Here is a 25687-nt window from a genome sequence, read left to right as displayed (position 1 = left end):
TCTCACCTAAGATACTGTCTATCTTCATAACCAGAATTGAAATGTACTTTCTCTTGCTGTATGTTCATATTGCTTTCTCAATAATGCCTTTGTATAGACAGTGTATTACTCTTTTTGTTATAACCTTGGCCTTAGGGCGAGTCCTTGTTGTAATGATATATGCTTTAACTTCAATAAAAAATTATTTTAAAAAAAAAAATGTATCCCCAGTAGAAATAAAATGTAGTGATTGTGAAAAAGCCCTCTTATCTACTGTATGGGCTCTACAAAATTTCTGCAGCTACATACAGGGCGAGCAAATTATTGTAGAACCGGCCCACCAGCCTTTGCTATATTTGAAAAGTGAGAAAATAAGAGATGGGAACCTGACCAATAGCCGCATAACAGCTTGGACTCTTTCCTTACATGGCTGACCTTTAGTAATTCGCTATAAGCAAAACCAAAAGAATCCAGTCGCACATGGGCTTGCTTAGCTCCATGACTGTACTGCTAAAGACCATGGGAAAAAGTTAATAGAAGATGATTTCCTGGAGGAACAAGTGCTTTTCCCATATAAAATATACAATGAGGACAATTGTCAAACATTACCTTGGGCGTATGTTGATGTATGTTCTTACCATGCCACTATTGATAATGAGCACAGATTAGTTGCTGGCATTGGTATAGCTTGGGCAAATAGATTCACAAATATTTCTGTAGGATTCAACATTGGACCAAGTTCCAGTCAAGTAGCAGAACTCACGGCTATTCTAAAAAACATTGAAATGGCTATTGAACAAGGCATTCATGAATTTGTGATAATTACTGACTCAAATTATGCGTGTGACAGTTTTGTTGAATACCTGCCTACCTGGAAAAGAAATGACATGCAGAAAACTAACAGCAAACCAGTCAAACATGGCAAGTTGTTCTATGAAATTGATAAATTAGTGGTTTCCAATGGGTTAACCATGCACTGGAAAAAGATCAAGGGTCATTCCAGAATTCAAGGTCCTGATAAGGAAGGCAATGATTTTGCATATTCATTAGCTAAACAAGGAGCCATAACTGGAATGCTCCTCAATATTGACCACTTAATGGATGCAATTTGGGTAGAGGTCATTACCAGAAATCAGGCTAAACAACAAAATGACCCTAACAATGGAGTCAGGATTCTCCTAGTGAGGACCTGATCACTACTCAAAAAGAAGACCCAGTTATAGGTATTTTCTATAAACATATAGAAAATTCTGAAAACAACCCCATCTCAAAAGAGGACTGTATTGGTAAGGAAGATCTTAGAATCTTAATGAAGTCCAAATCACAATTCAAATTACAGGACCATTTTTTTGTTAATTAGAACCTCCAAAACAAGTATCCAACAATGGGTGGTACCTACCCAGTTCAGAGGTCTCATGCTTAAACATGCCCATGATGCTCCCACATCTGTCCATTGTGGTGCCAAATTAACATATGAAATATTGCGTGACTACGCCTTTTGGCCACATATGTTGAAGGATGTTCAAACCTACTGTCAAGGTTGTTTAATCTGTCCACAGTTCCAACCCACTGCGCCAATGCATAGAGCTCCATTGCAGAAAAGGGGGATGGTAATGCCATGGTCAGATATAAAAAATTATTTTATTGGTCCAGCTACTAGGTCATCAAGAGGTAACAGATACATGTTAAAAGTAACATGCCTATTCACTAAATGGGTAGAGTGCATCAGTGCACCTTATAATAGTGCTAAAACATGCGCAGCATTGCTCATTAACAACGTGTTTTCCAGATTTGGCTTACCCCAGTGAATCGAATCCGATAGGGGGACCCACTTCACTAGTGAAGGGATGACAAAAATGTGGAAAATACTAGGGGTTAAAAGAAAGCTCCATATTGCATATAGAGCTGCCTCTAGTGGTGGTGTAAAGCGTTAAAATTAGTCCATTGTGAAAATACTCAACAGGTTTGTGAGTGAAACAGGTAAGGACTGGGATGTAAATTTACCTCTACTATTAATGGCATTAAAGGGACACTGAACCAAATTTTTTTCTTTCGTGATTCAGATAGAGCATGCAATTTTAAGCAACTTTCTAATTTACTCCTATTATCAATTTTTCTTCATTCTCTTGCTATCTTTATTTGAAAAAGAAGGCATCTAAGCTTTTTTTTTAGGTTCAGTGCTCTGGGCAGCACTTTTTTATTGGTGGATGAATTTATCCACCAATCAGCAAAGACAACCCAGGTTGTTCACCAAAAATGGGCCGGCATCTAAACTTACATTCTTGCATTTCAAATAAAGATACCAAGAGAATGAAGAAAATTTGATAATAGGAGTGAATTAGAAAGTTGCTTAAAATGTCATGCTCTATCTGAATCACGAAAGAAAAAATTTGGGTTCAGTATCCCTTTAAGAACAACTCCAAGTAGTGCTACTAAGATGTCACCTTTTGAATTGATGACTGGTAGAAGAATAGTTCTACCTCAATATTTACTGTACTGTACATTAGACCAGAATTGAATAAATGCTGCTACTACACATGAATATGTGGAAAACTTAAGGTAGCATCTGCAATACGCTTTTGCATTTGCTCAAAGGAACATAGAATAGTCCACAACTGCAGCTAAAACTTATTATGACCTCAAGACTTCCAAAAAAGAATATGAAATAAATGATAACGTTTATCTTTATAAATTTGGAAGGGATCAGGTTAAGGAGAAGAAGTTTCTTCCATCATAAAAGGGTCCTTTTGTCATTACTGACAAAATATCTTCAGTTGTCTATAAAATTAGGATCCCTAAAAATTATATTTTCATGGATAAATGGGTCCTTATTAATCAGCTGAGAGCATGCCATCCTAGGTCCCAACTCCAAGTCATAGAGGGAGAATGAAATGTAATTTCACCTCCTGTTTCTCAACCTCCTACCCTTCTAGATTGTAAATTCCCATGGGAATAGGGCCCGCAATCCCTCCTGTATGTGTTTGTAAATTTTGTCCTGTATCTTACAAGTCTTGTATTGTTTTATTTAAATGAATTGTATCCATGGACAGCGCTGCGGAATATGTTAGCGCTTAATAAATAAAGTATAATAATAATAAAATAATAAGAATTTCCCCAAACACACTAATGAAGTGTTGTAGTTTAATAAATTAAAGAGCAACAGACTCTCTTCTGGCAAGATTGTCTATAACGCATATACTGTTAGTACACTCACCAACCAATTACATGGGTTTTAAATTAATTCCAATACATGATGTGTTCTAGATATATTAGAATGAAAAGGGGGAATTAGTAAAAGGTTAGTGACTTTGTAAACTCCTGCTGTTCAGATGTACACTTACCAGGACTTCTAAAGAGCAAATGTGGTGTGTTTGTTCCAGAGAGCAAACATCGGTCCCAAACTGTAATGTAAGAGATAATGTCACATCTCAAAAACCTTTGATCACAGTCTCAGAAAAGAGGTCATTTCAATAGAGTTTTTGTTGTATGGTTTCCCCAGATTAAAATCTTTAAAATGAATTGGACCTACGAAACCTATTACCTAAGATCACAGGAACCCCTGTGGACCAGCCTAGAAGTCTACAAGTGATCACTTCTTTCAAGCACAAGCTTCCAGGAAAGGTTAACATTTACAGTTGTGTTAATTATTCCTTGAGCCTTCTTAATACACAGATTCCCAGACTGAATGGCAGCTTAAATCTTAATATCAGTTGAAGAAGTTAAAAATTACTATGAAAACTTAAGATTTAATATTGTTCAGATGTTTTATTTGTACATCAGTATTGTATAAATGTATATTTAAGGCACGTGGGAAATGTGTATAAAGTTTATATAATATACTCTATATTAAAGTGATATCCACAGATATACAATATATTGCTACCAAATAAAATAATATAACTATATATATATATATATATATATATATATATATATATATATATATATATATATAATATTGTGCAGGTACGTATGAAATATGGAAATGACTAAAAAATGTGGCGATATAACAGCAGAAAAGTAAATAGTCAATAATTAAAATGCTCATATATATCTGTCATGATTTAATTGCTACAGAATTATATTGCAAGTATGTATGGAATATGGAAACATGACTCTTAAAGGGACACTGAACCCAAATTTTTAAGCAATTTTCTAATTTACTCCTATTATCAATTTTTCTTTGTTCTTTTGCTATCTTTAAAGAAAAAGAAGGAATCTAAGCTAAGGAGCCAGACAATTTTTGGTTCAGGACCATGGACAGCACTTGTTTATTGATGGGTGAATTTATCCACCAATCAGCAAGAATAACCCAGGTTGTTCACAAAAAATGGGCCGGCATCTAAACTTACATTCTTGCTTTTCAAATAAAGATACAAAGAGAATGAAGGAAATTTGATCATAGGAGTAAATTAGAAAGCTGCTTAAAATTGCATGCTCTATCTGAATCACGAAAGAAAAACATTGGGTTCAGTGTCCCTTTAAGCACATCTCTTAAGACATTATCAGTAGGAAGTATATATATTTAATATTATATATATATTTAATATTATGCACAGGTCTATTATTTAAATGTATAAGAATACATACTAAATCAATTTACTCATGCTTAGTCCTAAAATTACATACTCAGATTAGATGGGCCATATATTGAACATATAGTTTACTAAAACTATGAAATTATAAATGTATTGAATATACATCTCTATAAAATATATATATCTATATATTATGAAATTATAAATGTATTGAATATGCATCTCTTTAAAATATATATCTATATATAGCTAAAATACAGTTAAGATTTGCAAACAAAGCTACATTTCAGTTCCCTGTTGCCCCTGGTGTCCAATATGAGGTATGACGGCCAAAGATATTCAATTAGGGAGAACTGAATTACAAAGTGACATTTCCCAGTAGCCAATGAGAAGCTCAGACTCAATGAGCGTACCCAATATTTCCCTGGATGATTAGAAAAAGAGGTGGGTTTTATCACAGATAAAAACTCTTGCACAGGAAGTAATCTGGGGTCAATGCTGGCTGATGCTGCTTACCTTGACTTGTGACTGACTGAGCCTGACCCTTGCCTGGTTAAAATTGGTGCCTTGGATATACAAGTCTCTGTGAGATAAACGTTTGGGATCCTCTTTATACTGAAAGAGTAAACAAATTGGACCTACTATTCACCTTCAGATTGTGCAATATTTCCCTTAAACGTATGACAATAGAGTTAACTCTCATTGGGCTGGTAATGTATGGTGATTGTTAATTTTTGTAATATTTAAATCAAAAGTAGTCTCTATCGCAGTAGTTTAAGCGTAGCTGTGATTTGTAAGTGTAATTTGTAGTTACAGATAGGCGTTCCATAGGCCTGTGTATTCTATAAATAATTATATCTAGCATTAAGCAATTCACTGTTGAGAAGGAAAGGTTTTGTATTCCATATTCATACATTCATATTTTTTATTTACTGTGAACTCTCTTAAGAATTGGCTATTGCGTTTAGTTGATAATTGTTTAACAATCAATGGGGTTAAGTGAAGTATTTTAGATTACATTGGGTTGAAAATAGTGAATTATATTTCCCTAGAAATTCCATTAGAGGGGGGGGGGGGTTGGATGTAACCTTGTTAACTAAGCTGTAATATATATTGAATTGGTTAATATTTCTAGATAATTTATAAATTGTTCTTGTAAAGCCTAATGGTAATATTTGATGTTTAATTCATTTTGAGTTAAGGTTAATTCATAGAAACATTGTGCCCATAATATTGAGTTACCTGGCGACTCTATATATATCATCAAAAAAATGGCTTTTAGATTTGGAACAGGGCTTTTTGTGGGCAGAGATCCCAAACCATGACTGGCTATATGTATGCCAGAATAAGCTTTTATATAAAAAAATAGGCTGCAATTAGTGCAACAAGATCGGCACAAGATCATTATTTACATAAATTCATATCAGCATCAAAAACCATAAGCAATAAGCAATCTGCTGTTTCCTGACTTCAGTTTAAGTATTTTGCATATCCAACTGCTATCTCTAGGCTGAGCATTACTAGGAAGTAATAGGACGTTCACATTTCTTTACAGATTAAACTCATTGCATTAGTAGTTAGTATAGTGCCAGCTGTTCTGCATACAGTATTTATAAAATGCAAATGTTTTTATTTTATATTTACAGAAGGACTCTGTATAAACCTCATTAAGTATTCTTAAAGATTAAGGGCGCCATGTACTAAGGCGTCAATTTTTTCGCACAGAGCGTATCGAATTAACCCGCTGGCATACGCACCTTGCGGATAGAACTTTGTTACATGAATGTACTAAAAACCAAGCCGTAAAATTGTGTCTCGAAGACAATCGGATTATTGATAACTTTGAAGCTTCGTTCGGCGCGAAAGAGCAAAGTTACGAAGCAGTCTTCGACCTGATTGGTTTAGTTCTTTACCCACGTGACGATCTAGGTGTCATAATCGTCAGACAAGCGGCAACGTCTGGCTGCTGACATGTATAAGAATGTGCATTTTCCCAGAAATCTTAGAATATTGTTTATTTACTTTTCGGTATTCACTTTGACAAGATGGCTTGCTCTGGAGATTCAGCTACTTCTAAGAAGACTCGCAACCCTAATTTCTCTCATCAACAGAATGTTGTACTTGTTGATCTAGTACTCGAATATTATGATAATATTTATGGTAGTCGAGTCAAGCAAACCCCCGGCGCTCGTAAGAAGATTATTTGGGAAAAAATTAGTGATGCAGTGAGTGCTCAAGGACCAACTAAAAAAGATATCGACTCCTGCAAAAAAAGGTTCAACGATATATAGAGCATCAAACTAAATCCAAAATTGCCAAAGAAAAGCAATATGCTTGAGGTACTGGAGGCGAACAACCTTATATCGCAGATTTGACTGACTTTGAAAGAAAAGTTTTACAGAGGCTTGGCACGGAGGTCATTGAGGGCATAACCGATGACTGTGATAGCGATATTCAAGGTAATTATAAATAAATCTCAAAATTAATATTTATATTGTTTAATTGTCTGCTCCAAAAATGTAAGGCTGCCAACATTTTTAATAGTCCGGGTATGGCTTGTGAACGCGCTGTCATAGGCTCCAGGTATTCTGCTATTTCATTGTAAAGTTCCATAATAGCTTCTCTGTCCAAACGGAATCTCTGGATAATCTCCCAATCAGAAATGACTTCCAAACCCATACGTGGATGGAAAACTCTAGGGACTCTGATTCTTCTACCTCTCCTTCTTTGCAATCCATTGTTGTCAACCTGTGCCTGTATAGCCCTTCTTCCTCGTAATTGAATCAATCGGAAAAGAAACATGTGTAAAAGTGTCTCCATCTTCATTCAGTGATCCAAAAACCAATAATGATACAATAGTAGTCTAGTCCTTTCACTTAAGTACTTCTACCTGGCATCAGGTTAATACCCCCTATAGTTTTCTATTGTATTCGCTATCTAAATGGTTGCGAAGAAAATCACGCAAAGTTACAGTGAAAGTTGGAGTGGACGGATTAGTTGTAACATTCATAATGTCCGATTACAGCAAATTTACGTGCAATCGAACATGTAGTAAGTGGAAAAAGGCTTCGGAACGATCAGTTGCGTAAAATTACGATAGCTGATGAAAAATAGCGGGTTTTCGATTCGATCGCAGATTGGTAAATACGAGAAGCAGATCGTGAGCGAATTTTGACGCGGAAATACAGTCGGACGGTCACTTCGAAGCTTAGTACATGGCGCCCACAGCCTCTATATTATATGAGCACAATGAATAAGCAAGTGTTCTGTTAATTGTTCTTCCCTGTAGCCTGTTCCCAATAATCCATTTTACTTGCTGGGGTGTAATTAACTAGTTGTATTTGTAATTTGACTACCAAAATGCTGAAAAATTAAATACTGCAGCAATGGGTACAGAAAGGCTATGCAAAAAAAAAAAAAGGCAGCAGAAGAAATTAACCTCCCAGTGAGGCGAGATAGAAAGGCATTAAATATTATTTATTCCTATTCTTCTTGGTTTGTATTGGGCTTTGTGTATAGAGAAGGATAGGATAATGATGTCAGCTATCCATGCAACCCCAGACAATTTTAATGTGAAGTCATTTCCCCCCCCAAAAAACACAGCTATTTCATGTACAAAAAGAAACCTTACTGATACATTTCCCATACATTGTATACTCTGCAGCTTGTATAACAAGTCGTTGGAAACACATAAGAGAAAAACAATTTAAAGTGCACTGTCCTTTTAAGATATTTTAACCAAGTTTTCCATTAAAGAGACATTAAACCTTTTTTTCTTTCTTTCAGGATTCAGATAGAACATATAACTGTAAAAAACTTTTACTTTTATTATCAAATCTGCTTTGTTTCCTTGGTATCCTTTGCTGAATGAGCAGCAATTCCCTACTATGAGCTAGTTGAACACATCTAATCATCCACAAGAGAAAAATGTGTGCAGGCACCAATCACCAGCTAGCTCCCACCAGTGTAGGATGTTTACATATTCTTTTTCAACAATGGATACCAAGAGAGCAAAGTACATTTGAAAATAGAAGTAAATTGTCCTAAAATGACATTCTCTATCTGAATCATGCACATTTACTTTTTTCTTTCCTATACCTTTAATATGTACATTCCTATTCTGTTATTATTAACATAATAAGATTTTAAATGCCATACTTGATTATTCTATAGATAACAAGATTATATTTTATTTGAGGAGTTAATGTAAAAAATTAAATTCAGCTTAGTCACTGAAGCTAGACATATGCAACCATGAAAAATTTGCCCAAATGTTTTAGAACGAATATTCGTTGGCTGCACTATTTGGTATTTGTTTTATTTTAAACTAAACAAATACTGAATATTCTTAGAATATTTTCATTCATTTTTGTTACAAAAATGTTAATGTTCCAAAGCTACAGGTAAAAAAGTTCACCTGTAGTTTTATATTTACCTTTAGCGCATTGGAGAGCCGTGCTAATCCAGTCCATCTTCTTCAAAGAGCCCTGGCCGTGTTTATAGGAGGCTTAGTGCAGTGGCTTTCAGAGCCTGCACTAAAGCACCTTCTATTTTAACCATTTAAAGGAAACAAATGAATACTGACTAATTTTGTCAGTATTTATTCATTTTCTTAAGATTTCGAGGTGCACTTGTTGAGTTGAGGAGCGTGATAATTAACCAGTCATTACCAGGGGATGGTTATTGCTACCGCAAGTTCGCACTCCAAAAATTAACCAGAGGTCAGACCTTTGGTTAATTTTCTAAAAGTGCACCATATGCTCTTAAAATAGAGGGCATTGTAGTTTTTAATTAAAAAGTAGCAGGCAGTTTTGGGGCTTTTAAGTTGGTGGGAGTGGGATGTTAGAAAAAAAAGCGATACTGAAAAATACCTTTACATTGTGCTCTATGGGAACTGTGTAACTATATATGTATATGTGTATTATGCACATATTAACAATATTATACACATATTAACACATACATATATATATGTATATAGTCATATACTGTACATATATCCCTTCACTGCTCGAAGTTCTGATGCTGTCTGTGACGGCATCAGAATGCGGCTCCCATAGGAGCCTGTGGAAGCACACTCTCGTAAGCGCAATGGTTCCTAGCAATGCGAACTTGAGCTCACGTTCGCTTTTCAATTTACTTTATCGTGTGCTGGTATTACAAAGTGGAGCACTAATATTGCTTGCACGCAAGCAGTATATTTCATTATTCCGTGTAATTTAGCTCTGAAAATTGAGCAATTTCTCATTCTCAGGACTTGAAATGCATCCTGTTGACGTCTTAATGCTAACCCTGCTACATATCTGTCCATAATTAGTTTTATCAGATAACAGCACAAAACAATTTGCTTTATGCTAACTTTGTAACAGTGAATAGTCTTGTTTTCTGTGAACTGAAGCCTCCATTGGCTTCTCCAAATAAGGTAAACGCTGGGTGGAGTTTTGCTACTGAAAGCTAATTTGTTTTAAAAACATTAATACTTGGCTGATATTTTATTCTATAGCAACATTACAGAAATTTCTTGCAATAACCAGGTATTTACTGTTCCTTTAACTGCCATTTGTTGTATCCTGAAAATTGTTGTAGAACATATTTTGTGATACTAATGAGCATGGTAAAATAAAACTGCAAAAAAATTATTACTGAAGCAATGAAATGCAATGCCTTATGGGATGGGCTAATATTAAACCAACAAAGAACTATTTAAAGATCTAACACTCAGTGCATAAATGTGGCTTCTTCATAGTGGATTTTTTTTATTAAAGGCTAAATTACAAGTGGAGCGCTAAATTATCGCGCATCCGCAAACGGTCAAATTTTCCTGTTTGCAGTCACGCAATAATTAACCAACCATTACAAGTGGCTGGTTATTGCTACCGCGAGATCATATCTCTGGTTAATTTTCTAAAACCGCACCAAATCCCCTCAAAATAGAGGGCTTAGCTTCACTAAGCATTTTTTGGGGTCTAAAGCTGGTGTGAGTGGGGTGTTAGAAAAAAATCGGCACTGAAAAGTGCCTTTTGATTGCTGTCTATGGAAACTGTGTATATACCCATATTAACACATAAATAAAGTATATATGTATATCAGCATATACCTATATATTTACAAATGCTGCAATCGCTGCATGACTTACCCCCTTTGCTGTGCTTTAGCTCTGATGTCGTCTCTTAAAGCATCAGAATGAGGCTCCCATTGGAGCCTATGGAAGCACGCTTTTGTGAGCGCAATGCTTCCCAGCAATGCGAACATGAGCTTGTATTCATATTGCTTCTTACTTGTAATACCAGCGCACATTAGCGTGCTCTGGTATTACACAGTGGAGCTAAATTGATAGCACTCTACTTGTAATCTGGCCCGAAATGTATGTTATAAAACAAATCTGTATAGAGTATTATATAAAGTTGATGAATACAAAGTATACTGTGAAAGAGTGATCAGGAATTGGCCACATTTCACGTGAAACAATTTAGAACCTGCCAAAAAAAAGATGGTGTAAGGATAAACAAAGTGCATATTGCATCACATTTGTCTTTTAAAATCTTTAGTAAACTTGTAAAATATGTTTGTCAAATTCAATAGCTTCTAAAGAGAAATATAAGATCTGTAAATAACTCCTACGTTAATGTATTTTCAAGAGACAGAGAAAATACAGAATTACACCACTTACATAGAACGCTTGCAAATCACAGCCAATTAATTACATTTAATTTTCAAATCATGACCAATTTGTTTAATATTAAAATAATTTAAATGTATGGCTTGTTAACTAATATGAATGAAATAATTATTTACAGTGAAGTACTTTCTATTTTTAAATTTCTGCCAGATAATTTCAGCAATTGCTTTTTTTTACTGTTCCAGAAAATTAAACTTGTATTGCTTCTCCTAAGTACCATGCTGAGTGTCCGGAGACTTTAATTTTGTTCTAAAAAAATGCTATAATACCTTATGTAATCAGTTTCACAAAACACTCCTGCCACCTCCAGTTTTTTTGTACTTAAAATGATTGTAAACTCTCCTCTTTATAAAAATGAGATCCGGAATTTCAGTGATATTTTAGATGGCGTTTAATTAATCAGTTTTAATGAAGATGCGCTATAACTTACTTTTTAATGTAGATATGAAATTCAAATACTCCCGTGCTCTGCTGCTCGCTTAAAAAGTACATTTTTCTGTGAGCTAAAGGTTTTAACTCCAATCAGCACTCTAGCCATATGGGGAGAGGACTGATTGGAGAAAAATTCAAACCGTTAGCTCACAGAAAAATTTACTTTTGAAGTAGGCGGTGGAGTAGGGGGTATTTAGGTAATATAAAAATCTTGGGTAAAAGTTATATTTTATTAAATTACAGCTCTATTACAGCATAATTTTCTGTCATTTAACACTGCTCAAGCAACAGCTCATGAAGACCTGCTCCCAACTCTTGTGCAAACAATTGCACAAGAGCAGTGATTGCAGGGCCGGATTTTCAGCCCAGGTGCCTATATAGGCACCAAAATCTGAAGGCCCTACGCTACAACAGTAAGTTTAAAGTAATAATAATAATAAACACAATTTTTGTTTTAATTTTTTTTTAAGGTTTAATGGGGCTGAATGTATAAACTAAAGGTGCCTAATATCAAACATTTACATTCCCCAGTGATACTGTCTATAAATTAATTGATGGTTGCCCCTTCAAAAATAAATAAATAAATAAATAAACATGGTGTTTAAACTTCATGTTGAAAAACAAATAAATTGCTTGTTTGTGTCAAGGGTTTTTGTCGCAATCAAATAAAGGTGTTGCTAAGACTGCAGCTGTAAACAGTGAATCGCTACACAATAGAGGATTCACTGTTACAGGAAGCAGTCAGAGAGTCAGTAGAGTTGCACTTGCGCTGTTGTACTAGGAGCTGATGTGACCTCATGGCTGCAGCACGGGAGCGTGCTGATGATAGATAACATAGGGCATGTGGTGCATCAATAATTGGCTGGAGAACAAGCCGGGGCAAAAGTAACAGGGGGGAATATAAATAAGTGAATTTTTTATGCCAGGGCTGGATTTATGATAGGCAGAGACAGGCCCCCTCTATGGATGGTGCCTGTAGGCACATGCCTACTTTGCCTTATTATAAATCTGGCCCTGAGTGCTTGAGGTCGCAGAGGCAGAAGTCGCCCAAACAAGCATGGACCAAAATAGCGCCGAAGCTGATTATGCAAGTTCATAAATGACGGCTCAAATATTTTACACAGTGGAGGATATGTGCACAAAAATGCATACTATGTTTTTTATTTAATTCTGTAAATTTATAAAGGCTTTCTAATATTAGGCTTATTTTCTTCTGTAAAAACACAACAGAAAACATTGGTTTCAGTTACAGTATTTTTAAAAAAATTAAGAGGAGAAATGGGGCCCTTTTATTTTTTTGAGTACAATGATATACACTGTAGATTAACACTGCCTTTATTGCACAGCTGTTCCTTTACTACAACCTTTAAAAAGTAAATAAGATGGTTTTTGTTGCATTTTGTTAGTATATGCGGTCTAGACTCTACATCAAAATATTTAAGAAGTACATTAAGAACATTAAGCTTGTTACATGGCAACAGCATTTATGAATGTTATGGTATAATATGAAGTAAAACATTTTTTAGCAATTTTCAGTGATTGCCTCTTTTGATTAAAGACCAGTCCCTTTTATTTGATTGCACTTAAATCTATTAGTTTTTTTTTTGTTTTATTCCTAAAACTACATTATAAACTTCAAAAATAAAAAGGAAATATATGACTAAAACCATTCTTGACTAGTAAAATGAGATGTAAAAGCATGCATGGTACACTCCTATAGATATTATTTTCACAGGAAATATATTGCATATTAAAATATATTTTTTCTAAACAAACAGTAGACGTGCAATTTGATTCTGGCCAAATAAAATTTTTCTGTATTATTTACATTTTTTTTTTCAAAATAAAAAACAAGTGGGCGCATTAATGACTAAAATGGCACAGAATATTTGAAGAAAAAAAAACCCAGCTAGCTTACAAGTTTTGCGGTATGGTGTGGTACGGCTATACCGCTGAAAAATTGGCCATTGTGAATGGAATGGCAGGTCTCCTGTATTACAAGTCTAGGCGGTATAGCTATAACGCAAGCATTTTAGCCTGTAACACAACTTTGTAAGTTTTTAACTTAGGGCAATGCCCTACAAAAGGCCCTTTTAAGGCCAGATTTGGAAGTACTGCAAATCCAGTTACATCAATTGCGTATCCTATATTTTCAATGGGACTTGCATAGCGCTGGTATTACGAGTCTGACCATAGTGAGCGGTAAACCCTCTCCTGTCAAGACTGGTACCGCATTTAAAAGTCAGTAGTTAAGAGTTTTACACTTCAACGCCGTAGCATAAAACGCTTAGCTAAAGTGCTAAAAAGTACACTAACACCCATAAACTATCTATTTACCCCTAAACCGAGGCCCCGCCACATCGCAAATACTAAAATAAATATTTTAACCCCTAATCTGCTGAACCGGACATCGCCACCACTATAATAAACATATTAACCCCTAAACCGCCGCACCCCCGCAAACACTATTTAAATATTATTAACCCCTAATCTGCCGTCCCTAACATCGCCGCCACCTACCTACATTTATTAATCGCTAATCTGCCGCCCCCAACGTCGCCGCCACTATATTAAATGTATTAACCCCTAAACCTAAGTCTAACCCTAACACCCCCTAACTTAAATATAATTACAATAAATCTAAATAAAATAACTATCATTAACTAAATAATTCCTATTTAAAACTAAATACTTACCTATAAAATAAACCCTAAGCTAGCTACAATATAACTAATAGTTACATTGTAGCTAGCTTAGGGTTTTTTTTTTATTTTACAGGCAAGTTTGTATTTATTTTAACTAGGTAGAATAGTTTTTAAATAGTTATTAACTATTTAATAACTACCTAGCTAAAATAAATACAAATTGACCTGTAAAATAAAACCTAACCTAAGTTACAATTACACCTAACACTACACTACAATTAAATTAATTACCTAAATTAAATATTATTATTTATTTATAAATAATAAACAAATTACAAGATTTTTAAACTAATTACACCTACTCTAATCCCCCTAACAAAATAAAAAAAGTCCCCCAAAATAAACAAAAGCCCTAACCTACACTAAATTACAAATAGCCCTTAAAAGGGCCTTTTGCGGGGCAAAAAGTAATCATCTCTTTTACCTGTAAAAAAAAAAAGTACAAATACCCCCCAACATTAAAACCCACCACCACCACAACCAACCCTACTCTAAAAACAACCCAATCCCACCTTAAAAAAACTATACCCCTTGAAGATCACCTTACTGGAATTAAGCCAATCGGAATTAAGGTAGAAAAAATCCTATTGACTGATGCAATCAGCCAATAGGATTGAACTGGCATTCTATTAGCTGATTGGAACAGCCAATAGAATGCCAGCTCAATCCTATTGGCTGATTGGATCAGCCAATAGGATTGAAGTTCAACCCTATTGGCTGATCCAATCAGCCAATATGATTTTTTCTACCTTAATTCTGATAGGCTGATAAAATTCTATCAGTCAATCCGAATTGAAGGGACGCCATCTTGGATGATGTCATTTAAAGGAACCTTCATTCAGCAAGAAGCCGTGGAAAGAAGAGGATGCTCCGCGTCATATGTCTTGAAGATGGACCCGCTCCGCGCCGGATGGATGAAGATAGAAGATGCCGTCTGGATGAAGACTTCTGCCCGTCTGGAGGACCACTTCTGCCCTGTTGGATGAAGACTTCTGCCCGTCTGAAGGACCACTTCTGCCCGGTTGGGTGAAGACATCTCCTGGAAAGGTGATCTTCAAGGGGTTAGTGTTAGGTTTTTTTTAAGGGGGATTGGGTGGGTTTTAGAGTAGGGTTGGTTGTGTGGGTGGTGGGTTTTACTGTTGGGGTGGGGTATTTGTACTTTTTTTTACAGGTAAAAGAGCTGATTACTTTGGAGCAATGCCCCGCAAAAGGCCCTTTTAAGGGCTATTTGTAATTTAGTGTAGGGTAGGGCTATTTTTATTTTCGGGGGCTTTTTTATTTTGTTAGGGGGATTAGAGTAGGTGTAATTAGTTTAAAAATATTGTAATTTGGGGGGGCGTGTCCAAGCCGCAGCCATGGTCGGATGCTATTTTCACTAGCTCTCGTGGCAACTTTAATAACTTGATGTCTATTTACATTTTACTGAGGAATCCAGCCTTTTACTTATAACTGACGACCTGGAGGAAGTTTATGGGTACAAAGCTATCTATAATACTGCCTTCTTTCTCATACTGGATGATACTTTCTGACCAGGCATCCACTCAGCTGCCTAATTACAGATCGCAACACCTCCCCCCCAGTTTACCATCTAGCCGGGTAACAGTGTCTTCAAAATATTTTGGGGATGGAGACCTTTTCATATCTAACCGCTCTAAAGGAGGAGCTGAGCCATAAAGCAGACAGACAGTTTCTAGACCTACGGTCTGCTATCACAGGTCCATATATCCAAGATGGCGCCATTAACTTAACCAGCTATAGCACGTACACTGCAGACCCGGCAGAAGATTTGCTACTTGCTCAAAACTGGCATGAGCGGACACCGGAGGAGCAGCCTAGAGAAGTTCCAATAGCCATCCTACATGAGGAGACGGTTAACTGCCTGACACAGCCTAGTGCTGATAGTTCATTATGCCCCGTTGCGGTTTCATTAGAGCGAGCAGGATTCCCGTCCATTACTCAGCAGTTTTTTCAGCTCTCTCTCCCTCCCGGCCTATGCTGTCAAATCAAAGCTGTGGGAGTTACGGCCGACTCCCACAAGCAAATGTCTCACACTCCTGATGCTCAGTATATAGAACATACCGCATGGGGAAGGGAAGATCGACATTAGAACTGGTTCCTGCCTGTAAATGGTGTGTCCTGCAGAGCTCCCTCACGCAAGAATCCCACCTCAGTACAAGGATTCTTCCAGAGTCCCACCATGGTTTATTGACTGGCACTAGAATAGGAGGGGGTTAGGAAGGATATATCTACGATCTCAAAGTCTCCTTCTTCAGCCCTAAGGGACTTAAGTTTATATTCATGTTTGAGCTGAGCCTAAATAATTCTGTTGTTTTTTTTATTCCCTTTACTGTTTGGATTAGAAGATTATTTAAATGTTTATGTTATTGTTGGACTACAGGCTTTTAGACATATGGTTCATATTGGGTAGCTATAGACTGCTCCTATCATCTGTGTATTATACTGCTCTCCCAAGATCTTTATTGTAAGCCATTTTATTCTTAAAATAAGCCTACTAATTTACTTTAAAATATGTGGGCACATAGCCCATATGCCTTTTTATCAGGTTTTCTTATGTGTAGAATAACCCCCAGGTTGAACATTGGTTTGCACACTATTATTTGTGGTTCTTCATATTTGTTATGTACCTGAAGCAATACCTTTTCCCACTCCTTATCTCTATCCACCCATACAGGTGTGTACTGCACTTATATTGTTTTACTCCTGGGGGGTTTAGGCTACATGTTTAACCACCCTGATTGTGCCTGTCAACATACTATACCCCTTCTGGACTTATCATACCAGTTTCAGTATCAAGCTATTATAATCCAATCTCATCCTGTCTCATGCAGTCAATCCCAATAGAATCCTATCTCATTTTCACTTCCTAGTGGTCTTAACCCTAAACGTTACATTTTCATGACCCCATCTACAGTCTGATCTCTTCGTATAAAACCACACACATCTGCGACTTCTCTCTTCCCACAATTGCAGTCCACTTTCCTCCTCTTTCTTTCTATCCTCTATATCCCCTCCTAGATAGACTATACTCTATATTTATACTTGCTAACACGCCTCCCTTTCCATCCGCCACTCATTAGGCTATAATTGCTCTCAAATATGTTAGCCACATTTGACACGTTGCCATATTAGCTGACCTGATTGCCCCTGCATCATATGTCTGGACTGTAAAGGAAAGGAGAGGGTTTAACTCAAAAGACCCTGACACTCGCACTCTGCAGCACACCTAGTTATCTACTGTGCATACTTACCTGCTGCCCTCCCGCAACTCCATACCAGAGATCTCATCAGTAAAGTGTTGTAATTTATGCTGTTTTATATCTGTCACACTTTATTTTTCAATAAGTCTAACTGTATTCACCTAATATCTATAGAAGCCTAGTGTGTACATGAGGGATTTGCCTACATTTCTCCTAGATGCTCTCCTTGTAAAGACTCTGATACAGACTTATATGACCAGATACATGTTTCCAGGTAACATATCCTTATGAATATATCCTATTATTTATTGAACCACAACAAACTGTACATATCTCCTATATAATAGCTATCCAGACCTTAATAGACGAAGTTGGAGCCATCGGTTTGGTCATAGCTATAGTCATTACCTTGGATCCTACTTTAAACTATACCTGTGTATCTTTTGTCAGGAGACTATAGCACCCCCTTCCCATTTCTTTAAACCGGCAGGCCCATACCTTTACCTGTAACAGTCAGCCCAATAAAAATACAAAATACTGGCCATAGCCAACACGTTTCTTATGCACCGCGTCAGATGTCTATCTTTCAATTAGATGATAACCCCTATGAGTATACCTTTGCCTGTCATTATATTCCCTGGACACGTCCCCCCCCCCCTCCCAATCTTAGAGCAGCTCTTGCCTGCTGAATCCCCCCCTTCTCGGTTATCATATGGTCCAAGAGTGACCTCCAGGTAACTATCACTCACCACCTAGCTTCTAATTCTCTGAGCCCATGAGTGGCCCATTCCACAGTTACCCCATTTATATACCTGTATTGAAAAATGAGGTTTCACTGGTGTTTATGTTATCTGCTCACAGTGACTATTTTACCTATTACTACTTTATATATCATAACGAGTATACTTGACTTATAAGTTCTGATGAGCGCTCAGTGGGTGTTGAAATTTGATACTAGCCTACTGTATACTCTCCCAACTACTTTGATTTGTTGATACCTTGTATTCTTAATTTTTTTTCTTGTTAATGTGCTAAAAACCTCAATAAAAAATGTTTAAAAAAAAAAATATATATATATATATATTGTAATTTGTTTATTATTTTCTGTAAGTTAGCGTGTTTTTTTTTCGTACTTTAGATAATTTTATTTAATTGAAATTAATTGTATTTAATTTAGGTAATTAATTTAATTGTAGTGTAGTGTTAGGTGTAATTGTAATAGTTAATAACTATTTAATAACTATTCTACCTAGTTAAAATAAATACAAACTTGCCTGTAAAATAAAAATAAACCCTAAGCTATATACAATGTAACTATTAGTTATATTGTAGCTAGCTTAGGGTTTATTTTATAGGTATTTAGTTTTAAATAGGAATTATTTAGTTAATTGTAGTAATTTTATTTAGATTTATTGTAATTATATTTAAGTTAGGGGGTATTAGGGTTTAGGGTTAAACTTAGGTTTAGGGGTTAATAACTTTATTATAGTGGCGGCGACGTTGGGGGCGGCAGATTAGGGGTTAATAAATGTAGGTAGGTTGCGGCGACATAGGGGGCGGCAGATTAGGGGTTAATAAATAAAATGTAGGTGTCGGCGATGTTGGGGACGGCAGATTAGGGGTTCATAAGTATAATGTAGGTGGCGACGGTGTCCGGAGCGGCAGATTAGGGGTTAATAATATAATGCAGGTGTCGGCGATGTCGGGGGCGGCAGATTAGGAGTTAATAAGTGTAATATTAGGGGTGTTTGACTCAGGGTTCATGTTAGGGTGTTAGGTGTCGATATAAAATGTATTTCCCCATAGGAATCAATGGGGCTGCGTTAGGAGCTTTACGCTGCTTTTTTGCAGGTGTTAGGTTTTTTTTCAGCTGGCTCTCCCCCATTGATCCCTATGGGGAAATCGTGCACGAGCAAGTTTTACCAGCTCACCTCTAACGTAAGCAGCGCTGGTATTGAGGTGAGATGTGGAGCAAAATGTTGCTCTACGCTCATTTTTTTGCGGCTAACGCCAGGTTTGTAAAAACCTGTAATACCAGCGCTGTCTGCAAGTGAGCGGTGAGCATAAACTGCTCTTTAGCACTGCACAGCTTCTAGCGCAAAACTCGTAAACTAGGTGTTAGTGTTTTTTATTTTTCGTTATTTTAGCTTTTTTTGTAATGTTAGGTTTATTTAAATTTGTAATTTAGGTTTTTTATTTGTAGTGTTAGGTTTTTTAATCATGTAATTTAGGATTTTTAATTTGTAGTTTATTTTATTTTTTTAGAATAGTTGTGCTAGGTTAAATTATAGTTGAATCTTAGATTTTTTTTATCTCACAGGAAGTTTTTATTTATTTTAAGATAGTTATATTGTAACTTTTAATTTAAAGTTAGGTGGGTTTTAGGTTTAGGGGTTAGTAGTTTAATTTAGTGTTTTGCGATGTGGGGGGCTGGCGGTTTAGCGGTTAATAGGTTTAGTTTATTAGTTGCGATGTGGGGGGCTGGCGGTTTAGGGATTAATACTATATTATAGTGTTGGCGATGTGGGGGCCCGGTGGTTCAGGGGTTAATAGGTTTATTTAAAAGTCCCGATGTGGAGGGCTGGCGGTTTAGGGGTTAATAGGTTTATTTAGTGTCGGTGGGGGTGGCGGATTAGGGGTTATTCATTTTATTTAGTGTCGGCGATGTCGTGGAGCGGCGGATTAGGGGTTAATAACTTTAGTGACGACAATCTTGGGGGCTGCGGACTAGGGGTATTTAGACTAGGGGTTTTAACTTTATTTAGTGACAACAATGTCGGGGGGCGGACTAGGGGTATTTAGACTAGGGGTTTATATTAGGGTGTTAGGTTTTAATGTAATTTTCTTTTCCCCAAAGACATCAATGGGGTTGCATTACGGCGATTTGCTATTCTGCGATCGCAGGTGTTAGTTTTTTTCTGACACTTTCTCCCCATTGATGTCTATGGGGGAAAACGTGTACGAGCACATCAAGTCAGGCCTTGGGTTTTGTGCGGTACGGAGCTTAACTATGTAGACAATGTAAAGTTGTGAGTGAACAGCCTGTATAACAGTGTAAATTTGCTGTCCCCTCAATATAACTCAACACACAGCCATTAATGTCTAAACCGTTGGCAACAAAAGTGCGTACACCCCTAAGTGGAAATGTCCAAAGTGTCAATATTTTGTGTAACCAACATTATTTTCCAGCACTGCCTTAACCCTCTTGGGCATGGAGTTTACCAGAGCTTCACAGGTTGCCACTGGAGTCCTATTCCACTCCTCCATGACAACATCACGGAGCTGGTGGATGTTAGAGACGTTGCGCTCCACCACCTTCCGTTTGAGGATGCCCCACAGATGCTCAATAGGGTTTAGGTCTGGAGACATGCTTGGCCAGTCCATCACGTTTACCCTCCAAACATACATTTAAGGAAAAGAAAAAATCTATATGGTGTAGAAATCCTTGGTAGAAACTATTTGTAAATCAAATACATTAATGCTGTTATACCTCAATGATATGAGGTATATTATCAGCTTTAAGGGACAAATTGCCCCTATCTGTGGTAATGATTTTATGATGTTGTTAATCCTGTGATTATCCTATTAAGGATTTTGTAGAAATTTGCCTTTATACACCACACTGTGATAAGTGGTGTATGTCCAATGGATTATTTCAGAATAATTTATAGTTTAATAAAAACAAATATATTTTATTTGATCTATTATAAATAATGTGTTCCTTTAAAAAAATCTGTTTAAAAAATGTGCTGATAGAAATATTCACTAAATTTGGAATTAAATCAAAGTTGCTGCGTTAAAACATAATTATTATAACTTAATATAACTTGTAGAAATAAAGTATTTTTAATGTTTGAGGAAAAAGGGGGCTATCATTGATGAGAAGGGCTGAGAGGAGGCTTATGTAAGGTAGGGGTAGTGGTAATAGTGAAAGTAGTGGGCACTCTATTTTGCTATCAGGGTATGATTGCAAAAATGCTAAAAAATCTTTGGCAAGTTTTTCTCTGAAATTCACAGCAGCGAAGGGGCTAAAGGGACATGAAACCTAACATTTTATATAATTTAAACAACTTTCCGATTTTCTTCTCCTATAAAATTTGCTTCAATCAGTATCCTTTATTAAAGGTGCAGCACTACTGGGAGCTAGCTGAACATATCAGGTGAGAGAATTACAAGCAGCAAATATGTACAGTCAACTGTCAGAAGATAACTCCCAGTAGTGCATTGCTGCATTGCTGTCCCTGAGCTGACCTAGGTATACTTTTCAACAATGGATACTAAGAGAAAGAAACATTCACCTAGATTAAGAGTTTTGCGTTCGTGTTTTAACGCTGAATAAATGGTAATTTCAGCGTTAAATTAACACTGCAGCCTTTACAAGTCTTGTTGGTATAGCTGGACTGAAAGCCTTTTAGCCTGTAACGCAACGTCAGTCCCACACACGTAAAAATTACGTTTTTTCATGGGACCTCCATAGCGCTGCCATTACGAGTTTTGCGGTGAGGCTAAAAAGCTTGCATTCCAGCCTATACCAACAAGATCCGTTTCGCAATCTGAGAGCAACAAAACTATTACATAAAACTCATAACTAAACTGTTACAAAGTGCACTAAATACCCATAAACTACCTATTAACCGAGACCTTCCTGCATCGCAAATACTATATTAAAGTTATTAACCCCTAATCTGCCACTCCCGACATCGCCGCCAGTATTAAAAATTATTAACCCCTATCCGCCGCTGCCCGACATCACCACCACTATACTAAAGTTATTAACCCCTAAACCTCCGCCCTCTCGCATTGCATAAACTATTTAAATATTATTAACCCCTATTCTGCCGTCCGCCCACATCGCCCCACTATACTAAAGTTATTAAGCCCTACACCGACGCCACTATAATAAACCTATTAACCCCTAAACCGCAAGCCCCCCTTAAAGAAATATACTAAATTAAACTATTAACCCCTAAACTGAAAGCCCCCACATCCCAATAAACTAATTTAAACTAGTAACCCCTAAACCTAACGCCCCCCTAACTTTATATTAAAATTACAATTTCCCTATCTTAAATTAAATTAAAACTTACCTGTCAAATTAAAAAATAAAGTTTAAACTAACAATAAAAATAATATAAGCATTAAACTAAAATTGAACTAACTACAAATTAAATTAAACTAAAATACACATTAAAAAAATCCTAACACTACTCTAAAAATTACAAACTATCTAATTACAAAAAAAATACTAAATTACAAAAAATAACAAACACTAAATTACAAAAAAATAACAAACAAAATTATGCAAAATATACCTAATCTAATAGCCCTATAAAAATAAAAAAGCCCATGATTTGAACATCCAATAGAATTTCAGAAGCTCTCATCCTAATGGCTGTTTTGAACAGCCAATAGGATTTCAGTAGCTCTTATCCTATTGGCTGATTTGAATTTCCAAAATCAAATCAGCCAATAGGAATGCAAGGGACGCCATCTTGAATCGCGCACCTTGCATTGAAAATTCAGTGTACAGGGGCGACCGTATGAAGAGGATGCTCCGTGTCGGATATCTTCAGGATGGACCTGCTCCGTGCCGCCAGGATGAAGATAGAAGAGACCGCTTGGATGAAGACTTCTCATCGCCTGGATGAATATTGTTCAAGCGGGACTTCAAAAACTGTAAGTGGTTCTTCGGGGGTTAGTGATAGGTTTTTTTAAGGTTTTTTTTTTAGTTTAGGGTCTGGGCTTTTCATAAACAAGCTAAATGCCCTTTTCAGGGCAATGCAAAAGAGCTAAATGCTCTTTTAAGGGCAATGCCCATACAAATGCCCTTTTCATGGCAATGGCTAGCTTAGGTTTTTTTAGATAGTTTTTTTATTTTGTGGGTTTGGGGGGGGTTTGTAATGTTAGTGGGTGTTTATATATATTTTTTTCAGGTAAAAAACTTTAACTTCAGGGCAATGCCCTACAAAAGGCCCTTTTAAGGGCTATTGGTAGTTTATTCTGGATTAGGTTTTTTTATTTTGGGGTGTTTTTTTTTTAAAAAATGAGTATTAGAATAGGAATAATTTTTATTATTTTTGATATTTTTTTGTTATTTTGTGTAATGTATTTTATTTGTTTTGGGGTGGGTTTTTATTTTTAGATTAGGGCTTGGGCATTTCATAAAAGAGCTGAATGCCCTTTTAAGGGCAGGAAAAAAGAGTTAAATGCCCTTTTCAGGGCAATGGGTAGATTAGGTTTTACTTTATTTTTATTTTGTGGGTTTAGGGGTGGGGGTTCCTGTTAGGGGGTGTTAGTTTTGTTTTGTAGCAAAAGAGCTTTTAACTTTAGGGTAATGCCCTACAAAAGGCCATTTTTTTAAAAGGGTATTAGAATAGGAATCATTTTTATTGTTTTGGATAATTTTGTTTGTTATTTTTTGTAATGGTAGGTTATTTTATTTTGTAATGTTAGGTTTTAGTGTAGGGAAGCTTAGGTTTCATTTCATAGGTAAGTATGCATTTATTTTGACTAGGTAGTTAGTAAACAGTTAATAACTATTTACTAACTAGTCTACCTAGTTAAAATAAATACAAACTTACCTGTGAAATAAAAATAAAACCTAAACTAGCAACAATATAACTATTAGCTATATTGTAGCTATCTTAGGTTTTATTTCACAGGTACATATTTACTTTTAAATAGGAATTATTTAGTTAATAATTGTAAGTTTAATTTAGCTTTATTTTAATTATGTTAAAGTTTGGGGGTTAATAGTTTAATTTAGGTTGTTGCGATGTGGGGGCTGGCGGTTTAGGGGTTAATAGGTTTATTTAGTGGCAGTGATGTGGGAGGCCAGAGGTTTAGGGGTTAATATCTTCATTTAGTGGCGGCGATGTCGGGGAGCAGTGGAATAGGGGTTAATAGAATTATTATAGTGTGGGTGATGTTGGGGTGCATGGGAATAGGGGTTAATAACTTTAGTATAGTGGTGGCAATGTTGGGGGTGGCAGATTAGGAGTTAATAGCTTTATTTAGGTGGTGACAATATCGGAAGCCTAAGATTAGGGGTTAATAACATTATGTAGGTGCCGGTGATGTTGGGGGCAGCAAATTAGGAGTGTTTAGACTTGGGGTTTATGTTAGGGTGTTAGGTTGAAACATAACTTTATTTTTCACCATAGACATTAATGGGGCTGTGTTACAGAGCTTTTCATTCCGCAATCGCAGATGTTAGGTTTTTTTCTAACCCGCTCTACCCATTGATGTCTATGGGGAAAGCATGCACGAGCACGTCAAAACAGCGCTTTTATTTTGTGCGGTATGGAGTTTAAAACCCCCATATCACATGCACAAGCCGGCTGTTTCAAAACTTGTAATGGCTGCGCTATAGAGGGTTAAATAACGCAACTTTTGTTGCATTCGTTAATTTCCCTATAGCGCGCATAACTCGTAATCTAGCTGATTGTTAATAACAGAATGCTAAAATAAAAAAATGGGCTTCAATCCCTGTAACAGGCGCCTAAACATTAACCAGATAAGTTTCTAACTTAGCAGCCACAGATAAAGAACAACAGATTTAAGATGATAGGGAATGTATTTAAAATATTTGTGAGATAATATTCTCATTGGCAGGTGTCTACCTACTGTGAGACCCATTTACCTATATTAGTTAAAATGCAATATTTCTTTAATATGTATCACTGAAACATCAATAAATAAACACAATGAACACTGGTATACTATAAAATAAGGTTTACAGACAAATAACTTACAACTTCCAAATTTTAGTGGGCAGGCATGTGCATCCATTGGGAAGTCTTCTAGTTGCATAGGACACTCAGCAGAGATAGTTAGCCTGTCGAAAATCATAAGAAACAAATACATTTATTACAGAAAATACTTCTATTAATGAAACGTTGTTTATATCTACTATAACAACATCACTACATTATTATTACTTTCACCTAGATTACAAGTTTTGCACTACAGAGGGAGCAAAACGAACGCAACAAAAGGTGCATTATTTCACCCTCCATAGCGCTGCCATTACGAGTTTCTAAAAAGCCGCCTTGTGCATACAATATGATGGCGATGAGCTTTATACCGCACAAAATCCAAGGGCTGCTTTGACGTGCTCGTGCACGCTTTCCCCAT

At 36.3% G+C, this 25687-nt stretch overlaps 1 protein-coding gene across 1 annotated transcript in view; it reads right to left on the bottom strand.

The window, feature by feature from the left end:
• Positions 1-25687, bottom strand: part of GABRA5 (gamma-aminobutyric acid type A receptor subunit alpha5) — a 459391-nt gene that overhangs the window by 268636 nt on the left and 165068 nt on the right. The window contains exon 5 of the mRNA XM_053705461.1: positions 25306-25388. Coding sequence (XP_053561436.1) covers positions 25306-25388 — 83 coding nt within the window. The remainder of the gene's footprint in view (positions 1-25305; positions 25389-25687) is intronic.

The sequence above is a fragment of the Bombina bombina genome, chromosome 3 (assembly GCF_027579735.1).
Source record: "Bombina bombina isolate aBomBom1 chromosome 3, aBomBom1.pri, whole genome shotgun sequence".
NCBI lineage: Eukaryota > Metazoa > Chordata > Amphibia > Anura > Bombinatoridae > Bombina > Bombina bombina.
The sequence above is the reverse complement of the archived record's forward strand: the minus strand, read 5'-3'. Positions and strand labels throughout refer to the sequence as shown.